General features: G+C 41.5%; 1 protein-coding gene across 6 annotated transcripts in view; it reads left to right on the top strand.

Annotated features, from left to right (window-relative positions):
* Positions 1-15,165, top strand: part of gas7b (growth arrest-specific 7b) — a 448,977-nt gene that overhangs the window by 175,566 nt on the left and 258,246 nt on the right. For all 6 annotated transcript variants that reach the window (XM_080209068.1, XM_080209072.1, XM_080209070.1 and 3 more), the window contains exon 2: positions 3,938-4,058. In XM_080209068.1, the coding sequence (XP_080065194.1) occupies positions 3,938-4,058 (121 nt within the window). The remainder of the gene's footprint in view (positions 1-3,937; positions 4,059-15,165) is intronic.

Raw genomic sequence — 15,165 nt, forward strand, 5'->3', positions numbered from 1 at the left:
AGTCATCTGTGGCCGGAATTGTACACGGCTCCGTGGCACTGTGAGGCAGCAGTGCTAACATTGTGTCACCGTGCTGCCCATGGAGTACATATACAAATTTATGTGAGAAATGTTGAGAAGGGAAGGGTTATGTGAATGAATCTAACAGATAATATTCCTATTTCAGTGGCCAACAGAGAGAAATTGCATTTTATTTACTATATTTCACCTTTTGAAGTGCCTCACTATTATTGTTGAGGCATGATTTGCTGGTGTTGTCTTTCCTGAACTAAATGTACTGTTGAATCTGACATGGGTTAATGCTTCCATTTGTTCCAATATACTGCAGTGCTGATCAATGTGAAAAAGAAAGCTGTTCATCAGGATTTATGGTTCATTCCGATCTTGAAGCTGCAGTATAAATTTTGGAACTAAAGTGTCGTTAAATAAAATGCAGCCTTTTTGAACCAGCGTTCCAAAGTCAACAGATACTCTGCTAGACTTCATTGTTGCATGTCCAATCATGTAATGTCTAACTTAGTTGCTAACACCCTTTTGGCAAGGGAGATGCAATGTTGTACTTCTGTGGCATGCTTGGTATCACTAGTAAGCATTTCCTTGCTGTGAGTAGTGTGATCAAAAAAGTGTGTTTTAAAAACAATTAGAACCCACCATTTTAGTGCTCGAGCATCTTGGAAAAAATATTGGATTTTATTATAACATTTTTCGTTTAACTTAATTAACAGTACTTTCGACTTGACCTTGCATTTGTGATTTTTTTTTTCCTTGCTTTGGAATACACTCAAACCCCTCACACCCACCCTTCAAATTGGTTCCATGCCTTCAGTTATGAAATCCCATGTTCCAGAACCCATCCTTGAACATTGCGATATCTCCACCCCCCCCCCCCCCCCCCCCCCCCCCACCCTTGGAAGTTCCTTTTGATATCCGTTATTATGCTCACCCCTTCAAAATCATTTTTTCTTTTACTTCAATTTGTCACTTTGTATCTGTTTATTCGTGTGGGTTGCTTTGGGATGTTTTGCTGCATTATGTTACTAATTATTGTTGATGGGGCCAATTCTTGAAGAACCAGCACGAATTCAAGAACTTTCCCAAGTGGCCCTTGCGAACACATGTGCATAAGTGATGGGGATAATTTTGACTTTAGGAGATGGCACGGTGGGCACAGTGGTTAGCACTGCTGCCTCATAGCACCAGCGATCTGAGATCGATTTCAGCTTTGGGTGACTATCTGTGTGGAGTTCTCCCCGTGGCTGTGTGAGTTTATTCTGATACTCCGGTTTCCTGCCACAGTCCAAAGGTGTGCAGGTTAGGTGGATTGGTCATTCAAAATTGCCCTTAGTGCCCCAAGATGTGTATGTTAGGGGGATCAGTGAGGTAAATCTGTGGGGTTACATGGATAGGATTTGGGTGAGATACTCTATTGGAGAGTCAGGTTAGACCCAATGGTCTGAATGGCTGCCTTCTGCACTGTAAGGGTTCTATGTAAAATGGGCATTATCAATTCAGCCACCTGTTGGATATCTGTCCCGATAATTGAAAATCAGAATAGATGCGTAATGGTTGACTGAATGAGCCAATGTCAATACGACTGTTAGTGTGTTATGGCAGAAGGTTATGGCAACTGATTCCAATGATTATGCTATGTCCAATAAGTCTGTTGGGAATCACAGAAAATATATGGAACATAAGCAGGCCATTCAGCCCATTCTGCCTGTGTCAACTGTTTGAAAGAGCTTGGGGTGAGCAATATTTGATTGACACTTCAAATGTAAAAAGTGTGCATTTGTGATCTTTTAGTTCTTGCACATGTTAAATATCAGCAACCAACACGGGGAAAATGGGGCATCCGTTTAGCCCCTGTTTCCCCTTAATCTTGCAATTTTTAAAATTAAAGGTTTTCTGCCTCCAACTCCCTACAGTCACTACTCTTGCCATCACTTACTTGTGTCAGTGGGCAATATCTCAATCTTTACTTTGTCTTGCTATCAATTAAGGAATAAATGTTAACATAACATTTGCATTCTGAGTTTTCAGCTTTCCAATCTGAACAACGAAGCTGGCATTTTGGTCAGGTTTTGTATCGGAACAATGAAGCATTAGTTACATTGTACGCATACAAAAACAATGGCTCACATTTCAATCGCGAATTATACATCTTAAAGATGCCCTAAGGCACACAAGAGTCAATAATGTATTTCTTGAAAATGTAGTTGTTGTGCATGTTCACTTGCAGAATAAAAATTTATGGCATGATAACCGAGGAGACTTTAATGGCGAGTACAAATAATGCCGATTGAAACGATTGATATGGCTCAGACAACATTACAACAGGGGATTGCTAGACAAAATTAAAACTATTGCTTAGAATGATGCATTAGCAAAGATTAGAAAAAATGATACAGTTATTGATACCCAGCTACCAAAGTCAAATCTTATTTCCTTTGTTTGATTACAAAATATATAGTGATAAATCAATACAAAACTACTTTAGTATCCCACTCTGCGTTAAGCATAAGAGAATGAAGAAGTAGTTTGCAAGCGTGGTTCCGGGGATGAGAAATTTTAGTTATGAGGATAGGTTGGAGAGGCTGGGACTGTTCTCCCTAGGGAGTCATGATGTGGATATGCCGACGTTGGACTGGGGTAAACACAGTAAAAAGTCTGACAACACGAGGTTTTAGTCCAACTGATTTATTTGATAGTAAGTACACTAGCTTTCGGGGTTAGCCCCTTCGTCAGGTGAATGGAGAATTCTGGCCTCAGACAGAGCATATAAAGCACAGACAGTTTACAGATTACTGATTAGAATGTGAATCTTTACACCTAACCTGCTGTTCAAGTCTTAAAGTGGCTAACAATGTGTGCACTGATCACAGGTTAAAGAGATGTGTATTGTCTCCAGACAGTACAGTGAGTGAGGTTTTGCAAACCCAGGCAAGTCATGGGGGTTACAGATAGTGCGACATGAACCCAAGATCCCTATTGAGACCGTCCTCATGTGTGCGGAACTTGGCTATCAGTCTCTGCTCAGCGACTGCGCTGTCATGTGTCGTGAAGGCTGCCTTGGAAAATGCTTACCCGAAGGTCAGAGGCTGAATGCCCATGACCACTGAAGTGTTTGCCAACAGGAAGGGAACAGTCTTGCCTGGTGATTGTCGAGCGATGTTCATTCATCTGTTGTCGTAGCGTCTGCACGGTCTCCCCAATGTACCATGCTTCGGGACATCCTTTCCTGCAACGTATCAGGTAGACAATGTTGGCTGAGTTGCAAGAGTATTTACCGTGTACCTGGTGGATGGTATTCTCACGTGTGTGTCATGTTCTCCCTAGGGAGAACAAGGCTAAGAGGAGATTTGATGGACGTTCAAAATCATGATGGGGTTGGACAGAGTAGATGGGGAGAAACTGTTCCTGCTGTTAAAAGGATGGAGAATTTGGCGGCACGGGTTTAAAGTGATTTGCGAAAGAAGCAAGTGTGAAAAAGCTTCTTCTATGCAGCGAGTGGTTCGGGTCTGGAATGCACTGTCTGGAAGTGTGGTGGAGGCAGGCTTAATTAAGGCATTCAGATGATTACTTGAATAGCAACAATCTGCAGGGTTACAGGGAAAAGGCACAGAAATAACACTAAGTCATGATGTTTATTTGAAGAGCCACTGCAGACACAATGGGCCAAATGGCCTCCTTCTGCACTGTAACAATTCTGTGATTCTTAGCATATTGTAACTGTTAAACTTACTTTGGTGGAAGTTCCACTAAACTTCATCCATTAACAAACAGGGGCCTTGTAAAAAATTGTACATGTGCATGGAATAGAATCAGATGGCATTTCTGGATTTGACAAATGTAATTAAACTTACTATGAAGAAATCTAAGCACTGCTTATGCACAAAAGTTTTGGAAATAATTGCCTGTTTGTGTTTGTCTTTGACAGAAACCTGCGTCAGTGAGTCCACAGACAATTGAGGAAATGTCTCACTCTCCTTTGCCACAGGGTTGGCAGTGCTACATGTCACCGCAGGGTCGGAAGTACTATGTCAATACTTATACAAATGGTAAGTCCCATTAATGATGTATTGATCGTGGGAATGCAAGCTGTTTTAGGGATTGGAAAGGTCCTTGAGCCTTGTAGGTTCATCCTGTCTTAGCAGAATTTGGGATGTTGGTCTGGGCTATGATTTTCACTATGCGCCTGTAAGTTGAAGTATCAGAAATCCAGTATTTAAATCTCAGATGAGCCGTTGTTTTGCATTTGAAAAAAATTCTTGACTCAAAACCAAGCAAAAACATTGAATTCTCCAGCCCAGAGTGGATTGGACACTGGGGCATTGTATATATCCAGAACTGAGCTAGATGGATTTTTGACTTGCAAGGGAGTCAAAATATATGGAGAGGAGGCTTGATAGTCCAGTTGAGGCCACAGTCAGATTTGCTGTGATCTTATTGAACAGCATAGCAGATGCAAGGGGCTGAATAGCCACTCTGACTTTTTAACATCGTTGTGTAATTCCAAACGGCTGAATAAACACATCTAATCATCTCTCCAATCTGTTTGCGCTCCCTGCTTTAGTGGTTGTTCTATAATCTGTTTGAAAATTCCATTACCTTTTGTGATGAAAGAAATGTTTCATTTGTCATCTTATTCCCATAGCTTGTGATAATAATCCTTGTTTATAGATTTTTATAAGAACCATCTCACACTGGAGAAATGCCATACAATGGTCAACAAATATTCCTCCCTAGGCAAAGAGGCAATCTGACAATGAGAAAATTGTTACAGAAAACCTCCTCTCAACCAGCTTGTGTGGATTTGAAGCAAGGATATGTTTGGATAATTTTCTTCAAATTTATTCCCCCCCACCACCCCCCCAACTCCACATGAAAGTTATAATTTTGTTTAATCAAATCCAGCTGGTGATTGCCTTCAAGTTGTGGCTGATAGGTGCCCAAATAGCAGGTACAGTAGACAATTTGCATCTATTCCTACTCTTCACTTTTCTTTTCACGCGATCTCTTTAATCATGTTGATTTTGATTATTTGCTTTCTTTTAAAACTATATTTCAAAACTTACTGATATTTCTTAGACCTTCATAACTACCAATCCAATAGAAAGTGTGTGTGTTTGACTAGTATCTAATGAGATCTGCCCTGGAAATGATAAAATTTGAGCATCTGTGTGTTGAACTGTTATGAGGGAATGTTTGGATGGGCTATGTGAAAACCATGTTTTGCACGTGACAAAGTTTCCAGTATGTCAGCATTGTGCTATTTTTAATTAAATGCGCTTGAAGACCTCCTGGGCCAAACAATCTCCTTTAGTGCTGTAAAATGTTATGATCTTGTAAAATCTGATATAAGCGTAATATTTTTGTTCAGTGGTTGAATGCTTTTCTGGGCTAATTATGGAAATTAAAATCATTATGGAAAAGGACCTGTCCATTATGGAAAAGGACAGTTTCCAACCATTTTGTAATGTTATACAATAACCTTTTAAAACAGACCCAACAATGAGCTTATGATGCGAGACCTTTATGACCTGGAGACTAAGCATTTCTGTTCATCAAAAGCAAAGAGAGAACCCTTCTTTCCTGATACCTGGTCAAGGCAAGGAAGATAAAAAGCGAAATGCAGCTACTGTTAATATATCACACACAATTGTTTGAGGCAAGTTCAAGTTGGTGCTCCTTAGGATTATTACAGGGCCCAGAAGAGCATTCCCGTTACTGTTTTCAGTTTAATTATGGCTCTCAACCCTGCCTTTTTAGTGAGACGACCAACGTAGCGACAATCCTGAAGACCAATTTTGTGACCAACATCGTGATTGATTTCCCAAATGACTAATTTAATTCTTCATTGGTGTTTTATCTGCTGCATAACTACGATCGCTCAGCTCTGCATTGCTAATTGTTCCTCTTGCACTTGGCTCTAGACCCTGGCTTGTATCCAGCCTCCAATGACAATGTCTTAACGGGCCTTTGTTTCCCTGAATTGCTCCATTTGTTAGGTGCAGTCAGCTGTTAATGGTACTGCGGGTGCTTAACCACTATGTACCACCATCACCACTGAAGCTAAGCACACATACAATTCTGGCCGCTTGCCTTTAAAGATGCTGATGGTTTTATTTTGTTTGGCCTTTTGTTCTTTTCCAAACAGTGCCAGCTTGTGCTCCAGTGATTATAATTCTCCGAGAAAGCTGTCCCTTCTCCATTTTCCTTTGGGTATTTCTAATCCTTTACAATAACATTACATTCAGTCAACCAGCCAGCTGTGCAGAAGGAGACCCAGCAGAGAAATTCTACCAGGAAACATGCTGTAGAATCAAAATGTTATGTTCTGTGGCTCGTTCTGTATCTTATTTTGCCTAAAGATAACTGGGTAATCCTTTGAGCACTGCACTGCTAATTCTATGCCGAATAACATGGATTACGAATTGTGCTCAATGAGGTGCAGTTTGCTCAATGGGTTCATAGATTCTGGTGAAATATGAAGATATGTTTTACATTGCCAAATTGTTTCCCAGTGGAAGCACTTCCACAATCTGATAAGTGTTCCTGATTTGTTCTGTTTACGTTGTGAGATGGGAGTCAAAGCTGCGGCAGCGTCACTGAAACAGCTGTGCAAGAATGAGGCCAAGCCTTCAAAAGTTGCAACTTTTTGGTTTGAGCCGGTGGGTCCAATACGTTGTGTTTGGGAGAAAATCTCTGAGTTGTTTATCTGTACAGACAGGGGTGGAAGCTCAGACAAGAATGGCAACTAGTGGATGCCTCTGAATGTAAAGAATAAAACAACCTTGGGCAATGTTCTGGGCCTCTAAAGACAGGTACACTGCATTGTTCATAGTACAAATGTGCAGTGATAACAACAAGGTAAAGGATATAAAATCCAAACCACTAAACAGAATTTTAGTCCCTATTTTGTCTTGAAAATTTTATTTATTATTGTCACATGTATTGAGATACAATGAAAAGTATTGTTTCTTCCGAGTGAGACAGACAAAACGCCATCTATAGAGTACAGAGGGGAGAAGGAAAGGAGAAGGCGCAGAATGTAACATTACAGTCACAGCTCATGTGTAGGGAAAGGTCAGCTTAACATATGGCAGGTCCATTCAAAAATCTGACAGTAGCAGAGAAGAAGCTGTCCTTGAGTCAGTGAGTATGTGATCTCACACTTGTGTATCTTTTTCCCTATGGAAGAAGGTGAAAGAGAGTATGTCCGGGGTGCACGGGGTCCTTTGTTATGCTGGCTGCTTTTACAAGGCAGCAGGAAGTGTAGACAGAGTCGATGGAAGTGGACACCAATGGAGAATGAGTGTGAAACATCTAGGTAAACTTGATTCATTTCTAATTGATCTCCGGCCATTTTATATTACTCGTGTTGTACATTGGTCATCCATAATCAATATTGAATGCATTCAGCATCAAGGATTGCTATTGGAATTAAAGTTCATTTCAAGGGAAGAAAGCATTTCAAGCACCGCTGGCTCTCAGCGCAATGGACCCGGCTTCAATTCCAGCCTTGGTCGCCGTATGTTCTCCCCATGTCTGTGTGGGGTTCCTCTGGGAGCATCTTAAAGAAGGAAAAAAAAAGAAAGGATTAGGGAGGGAATTCCAGATATTTGAGCAAAGGGAACTGAAGGCACAGACACAATGGTTGGAGAAAAATAAATTGGGTTTTCTCAAGAGATCAGAATTATGCTGTCAGATGTAAAAACAAAATGATAATGGATGAGGGCAACCATACATTACTCTTCCTGGTGGAGCACTGTAATAGAAATTGAATGTCATAGGAACCTTAATGAGCTAAAACAAACATCATTCGTAGCGGTGATGATGCACTCCAGCCCACTATTCGTGGAACCTCTCAAGGTTGGGCACCACATGCCCCCTCTTCAGGGACACCCAGCCTTGAACATAGCCACAGAAGAGGGGCAGACAGTTGGATCAGGTACCAGAATAATAGGGCACAGATATGAGGCTTCTGGGACTGCTGGAGATTATAAAGATGGGGAGGACTGAGGCCATTGAGAGATTTTAACACTAGGAAGAGTTTTTAAAATTGAGGCGTTGCTTAATGGGGACTCCATATTGGCCAGTGCACACTGGGGTGATGGGTGAACTGGATTTGGTGCGAGTAATGACTTGTGCAGTGGAGATTTTGATGACCTTTATGCCGTGTTGAAAACTGGAAGCCAGCTAGGAGTGCACTGCTATAGCCAAACCCAAAATTAACACTGGCGTGGATGAGGGTTTCAGCAGCAGATGAGTTGAGGCACAGCTAAAGTAAGTAATGTTACGGAGCTGGAGCTTAGGCAGTTTGCGTGATGGTATGAATGTGATTCAAAGCTCATCTGGGGATGAAATGTGACACCAAGGTTGCAAACAGTCTGGTTCAGTCCTCAGGCAGCTACCAGAGAGAGAGAGATGGAGTAGGCAGAGAGAGGGCAACTTTTGTGGCAGCAGACATAGACAAAGGCTTTGGCCTTCCCAATATTTATTTGTTAGAAACTTCTGCTCAGCTAGCAGTGGCTGGACTGTCGCAATCTGATCACTTAATAACAATGGAGTAGTTGAGATGAGTAGTGGTGAGGTGGAGCTGGGAGACACAAACTGATGCTGTGGCTGGAATTTTACCACCCCACCCGCCATAGGAATCTTGTGTGGGATTTTATGATTTTGGGATGAGCGAAGCCATAAAATCCCCCCCACAACTGTTTTCCAATCATTATCATCGGGGGGCAGCATGTAGATCAGAGAGAACCTTACATAGAGGTAACAGCTTGGGAGCCGAGGATAGAGGTAACAGCGCAAGTCAGGAAGAGAAGTCATTGAAAGATGACATTCTGGTTGCAGTCCGAGCCAGCTGGATAATGACAGTGGAGGTGAATGGTGTGGCAACTATGTCAAACTCTGCAGATAAATTAAGGAAGGAGAGGAAGGATAGTTTACCTGTAATGTAGGAACTAATCTTTAATGTCTGAGGGTGTGGTAACCCTGGTCAACAACTGGACCAGGGACTGGGAATTAATAATCAAAAGATTTGGGCCCCCAGCAAATGTCTATTCAAGCAAGAATTACACCAGTTCTTAATCATTTTGATTCGACTTGCAGCACTGCGTCCTGCTTCTTTGAATTATGAGAAGGTCAAATCGTACAATGAGATTTTATTAAAATAAATTATAAAGCTTTGATTGTGCCTGGTTTGAGCTGGAAGCTAGGTCTTTTATTGCTTAGCCATTATCCCCTGCCATGGTTCTAACAAACACTGCACTATAGCTGAACAAAAAGTGCATTTTGAATCTTCAGAGGGAATTGCTGTTTGTTTAGCTGTTTAATATTTTAGAGATGAACCCTCCAAGTCGAATAGCAACAGTATACTGAAAGAGGTGTCGGAATCAATGAATAACCTTCAGGTCTTCTCGTCCCTCAAACTCTTCATCTTGCGTATCGAAAAACAAATCCTGACCCCTGCAAATCTTGACATCAATGGTTATTCCAAGTGTGAAATATTAGTTCTGTAGATAATGACACTTGTACAGTTTTTTTATAGCTATAATATGTATATATCACTGAATCCCTTGTGAAGGCATTCAAAGAAACCTGTTCTTGTCTTCCTTTATTGGACAAAGAGATGTTGTATGGCTGCCTGTGGCTGGAATAGTTCCCCTAACACGAAACTGGCTGAACAGATTAACTTCGGAAAGACACACCAGTGTCATCGTCCAACTAGAACCAGAGTGCCTCCATTATTATGTGTGTTCTGACTGCAATCTATAAGTGGAATGATCTTTCAAGAATCTTCTCATTTTATAAAGTTATTTGACAGATGTTCTGGCTTTTCGAAGCCAACGCTATCATGAATCACAAAGTGAATAAAGATGTTAATGAGCAATAATTGGCAGAGGAAGGAGCTCTTCAGCACTGATGTAAATATTTAAAACTCATGAATACTTTTGCTGTGGCTGATGAAAGACTCGACATCAGAGTCCTGATTTTCTGAGGCTCAGTTGGTGGCACAAGGGCTCTCTGGTAATGGGATGGATTGGAAACTCAGGTTTGAATTGCAATGTGCCTAACTTCCCAAAGCATAGCTTGAGGGAGCAAAGAAAATAGTGCTACCAGAAAGCACAAACTGATTCATATAGCAACTTTCATTAGAATTACATCCAACGCCAGATTTTCTAACTTCATGTAAGAGCTCTCCCTGTCTGTCTTAACTATAAAGTATTGGTCTGCTCCAAAAAATATGCAGGTTAGGCCATGCTAAATTGCCTCTTAGTGTCCAGAGATATGTAAATTAGGGGGATTAGTGGTGTAAATACATGGGGTTGCGGGGATAGGGCCAGGCTAAAATGATCTGTTGCAGAGTTGGTGCAGATGTGATGGGCCGAATCCACTGTGGGGATTCTATGATTCTAGACTTGGTCATTTCAACTTTGTTTAACAGTCATTTTGTGTTTTCAGGTTTTGTTCCTTTTGCTTCGTGTGTTGTTGGCATACCTGGGTTGTTTTTTTAACCAGTGGTCTAAGGGCTTTACTTTGCCTGGTAGTATCTTCATTCTGAAATGTTTGTTGCTGCCATACAATGTGGTGAGGGTCTCTGAAAGGAAGGTGAGATAATAAAGAGCCAACAAATATAGATGGAATAATACTGAGGGTAGATATTGTCTATCCCTGTTGCTACCTCGTGTCTTTTCATTTAGACCTACCCCACTTAGCTGGACAAGGTGGAAGCGTTCTGGTAAATATGTGTGTCACACACACACACACACACACACACACACACACACACACACACACACACACACACACACACACACACACACACACTCTCTCTCTCTCTCTCTCCTCACGACAAGCTGCTAGATGGACACAAACCATGCCTAAGCCAACTAAATCCTAGGCTCAGATTTACAGGTAAACAAGCATGCCTCTGAAAACACAACAAAGTTGGCTTTAGAAATTGGATTGTTGCATGTCCAGTCATGGGGGTGAAAATTGGCTTCTGCTGTTCAAATCAATGAAGTTGAAAATAGTGTCAGGTATAAAATGACTCCTGGTTTGTTGTCAGCTTCTTTCCTGTGATGGAGTGGACTGATTTCACTGCTGTGGACATCACAGCGTACAGGCTATTGTTCTTATTTATGGTTTTTGATGCGAGATAGAACATAGAACACTACAGCACAAACAGGCCCTTTGGCCCACGAGTTGCGCCGATCACATCAACGCCTACCAATCTATAGACCTATCTATAACCCCCAATCCCATTAAATTCCATATACTCATCCAGAAGTCTTTTAAAAGACCCCAGCAAGTTCGCCTCCACCACCACTGACGGCAGCCGATTCCATTCACTCACCACCCTCTGAGTGAAAAACTTACCCCTAACATCACTTCTGTACTTGCCTCCCCGCACCTTCCATCTGTGTCCTCTCGTAGCGACCATTTCAACCCGGGGAAATAGCCTCTGAGAATCCACCCTATCTATTCCTCTCAACATTTTATAAACTTCTATCAGGTCGCCTCTCAACCTTCGTCTCTCCAGGGAAAAGAGTCCCAGCTCCCTCAACCTAACTTCATAACGCATGCCTCCCAGTCCAGGCAACATCCTTGTAAATCTCCTCTGTACCCTTTCAATAGCTTCTACGTCCTTCCTATAGATGCCCAATGCTTGACCAAAAGTACTTGTAATTCTCGTGCTGATTGGCAGGGAAGTCTTGTAATGGTGATTACTCACAAAAGGTATTTTAAAAGCTAATCTGACAGTGTCACAGTGCTCCTCTTAAACCAGCCATGGGTTGTAAGCCCGTCCTGCCTTTGAGACAATTGGGGAATGGCATCCATTTTACTATTGGCAGCCTATCTGAGGCTGTCCTAACTCTGGACTGACTTAAATACTCCTTTGTGTTCATCCAGTGCTGAATTATTTATTGATGTGCCTCTTTTGTTTGATTTTTTGCAATGTATTCAAATCACTTCTTATGGCAAACGTAACATTAGGAATTGAATGTAAATGTGCCAGCACAATACCATTCTAAATTGTGCCAACCGCCAAAGAAATTGGGAATGAATCCTGCCATGTGTCTTGATTTTGTTGCTCCTGATCCATCGCTTGCAGCTAATATAGAGTGCCATTGAACATTAGTGTACATATTAAAGCCAGCACTTTGACTGGTCCACTTAATTTGACTCCTGTTAGACAGTGCTAAGCTGTAGTTAAGCATAACCTGTGTGACCATGTTATTCTCGTTGTTTTGAGGACAGTTACAAAGTTTGAGAAGGAGAGGAGGACATTTTAGTGTGAGCGTCTGTCACTAAACCCCTTTTTAAAGCATTGTTAGAATTCATTTGCAATGTTGACGAAAGGCCGCTTATGACTAATTTACTTTTTGTCTCTAGTCACCATTCAAAGAACAAAGAACAGTACAGCACAGGAACATGTCCTTTAGCCCACCAAGTTTGTGCTGACACAGATGCCTGTCTAATCTAATATTTTCTTGCCTCTATGTGTTCCCCTCACGGAGGAGACTGATTTTCAACGTAGGCAGTGGGTGATTGCGGTTTTGGGCATTAGTGTAAACTGGACAATTATTGAATTAGCTATTCACCGTACACCATTCCCAGTGCCCTTTTGAGGGTGAAATGGGAACGGCACAATGGGGTTAGCACTGCTGCCTCACAGTGCCAGGGACCCAGGTTCGATTCCTGGCTTTGTTCACTGTCTGTGTGGAGTGTGCACATTCTCCCTGTGTCTGCGTGCGTTTCCTCCGGATGCTGTGGTTTCCTCCCACAGTCCAAAAGACATGCTGGTTAGGGTGCATTGGCCGTGCTAAATTCTTCCTCAGTATACCTGAACAGGCACCGGAGTGTGGTGGCTATGGGATTTTCACAGTAGTTTCATTGCAGTGTTAATGTGAGCCTACTTGTGACACTAATAAATAATAAAATGTTGGTCTTTCATTGAATAGTACTGTAAAATAATTTTATATCAAAGAAGATCGTGGAAACTGTCCAGGTCAATAATTATCCCTGATCCGACACCATAAGGGTGACAGGATTGAAGTTTTCAGGAGGTGGTGGGGGAGGCAGGTGCCATGTAGAGAGATCCTATTTTTGTATGTTGGGAATAATCTAAATTAAATCCAGATCTTTTGGGAGCAAAATTAGGAAACCCTTTGCTTCACAAAAGGGTAGTGGGTGCTCTGTAAATTGCAACTGATGCTAGATCACTTGTTAATTTTAAAATTAAAATTGATAGATCCTCGTTAATCAAATATATTAAAGGCAAGTATTTGGAGTTGGGTCAGAAGCCAGCCATAATCTTATGAAATGGTGGAACAGGCTCAAGGGGCTATATATTCTGTACCTAAACGGTCTATCTGGTCACCTATCTCTGCTGTGCCAGGACCTTTTAATAGGCCAGATTTTTAAGGGTTGTGGAGACTCTAGGCACCTTTTAAAAATGGTGAGTTGGACCCAGATAAAGAAGCCCCTCTCCCCACTTCCAACAGCTCCTTTATTTGCTTGGGGGGTTGGGGAGGTAGCTCCCAAACTCTGCAGTGCAATCAGTACTGAGTTTTCAAAAAAAAGTTTCACTGGAACAGGAACCTTATCTCGCCAGTGTGGGACTTATGATCCTTTAGAGAGGCTGTAAATGTTCTTGAAGGGGTGGTAAGGATTGTAGAACCGTTATTTAAATCCCACCCTTTTAGAAATTGAAAAAAGAACTAGCTGCTTGTGTCTGTGGGACTTTCTATCAGTTTCAGTAGTTTTTTGACATAACTCGAACGCTGTCATTATATCATTAATGTTGGTCAACGTTCTATAATTAGGCAGCTCAGAGAGTTTGTTAAGGATTTAATTTAAAGGATTTAATTCTTAGATGCAAAGTTATGAACAAAAATGTTTGTTTTTATAAGGGATTAGGTACTTGGGACTTCAATGTATTGAATGGGTTTTCATGAATTGCAGTTGTTGCTTCCTATAGTGAAAGATACAGTAGCCCCTTAGATCTTTATTTTGTTTCATTGCAACATGGTCCTTGAGATCTGCTAATGATGGATTCGGATGAGTTGGCATGGAGTTTATAAGGACAGAGAGTGATGAGTTTGGATGTTTGTTCGGAAAAAGCAAAATATTTAACAAAACAACCTGAGACAAAGTCCCAGGGTACCAAGATTTAAACTGCCTGCCCCACCACTTGGTTGCCCCTAGGCATCTGGGAGCATTGGACGCGATTCCATCCTGCACTTGCCTCATGCTCCCCACGCCTGGGGAGTGAAAAATCACACCATTCAGGGCATATCTCTCTGAGGGAGGGGTGGTGGATTGGTGCACTGAACAAGAAAATAATCTGACACCAGCTACCCAACTAGGTGCTGAAAGTCGGGTAAAATGTTTGTAACCTTATCATAGAGGTTACATTTTAGAAGCTCGTGAAGCACTTTGGGATGTTGAGGATAAGAAAGACATTTTGTAAGTGAAAGTTTTTCTTTTGGGGGTTGGAATGTAAGTAAATAAGTATTTGATACATTCATAACTTTAAGCTGATCAAATGTACAAGTTTTCCCCACAGATTTTCAGAAAATACTGCCTCGTTAAGAAAAGACGAATAATTCATGAAGTATCGCTGCCTCTCTTTTGACAGGACCTAAATACCACCAGGCTAATCAGAACCTCAAGATTATACTGTCTTCGTTTTAACTGAATATATAAAGGAAATTAGGTTTTTTTTGAAGTGCACTGTACTTGTGTTCCTTAGGTCCCTCTTGTAAATTCCCGGACATCTCCCGACTCGAGATGTAATGGAATCTTTGTGTGAAGAAGCTGGTAATCTTATGCATCAGTTTTAACAGCACAAGAAGGGTGATTAAAGTAGCAGCTGGGCACATCCCACTTTGACATGGTTGCATCCATTGCCATTTAAATACTCTCTTTTTGCTTCTGTGAAGGATGCCCACTGCAGTCAGGCTTGGGGGGGACTTGTGAATATATAAAGTGAGGATCCACTGACCTCCTTTTGGACCCCGATGCAATTTCAGCACCAGGTCATTCAAATTGCACATTGGTCTTGAAGCCACCATTGAGAAGTGGTGAGGAACTAACATAGGTCCAAGAGAAATCTAAGGTTCCCACAGCATTAATACTTCTCCACTGCTCCCT

This window comes from Carcharhinus amblyrhynchos, chromosome 21 (assembly GCF_965287045.1).
Source record: "Carcharhinus amblyrhynchos chromosome 21, sCarAmb.v2.hapA, whole genome shotgun sequence".
NCBI lineage: Eukaryota > Metazoa > Chordata > Chondrichthyes > Carcharhiniformes > Carcharhinidae > Carcharhinus > Carcharhinus amblyrhynchos.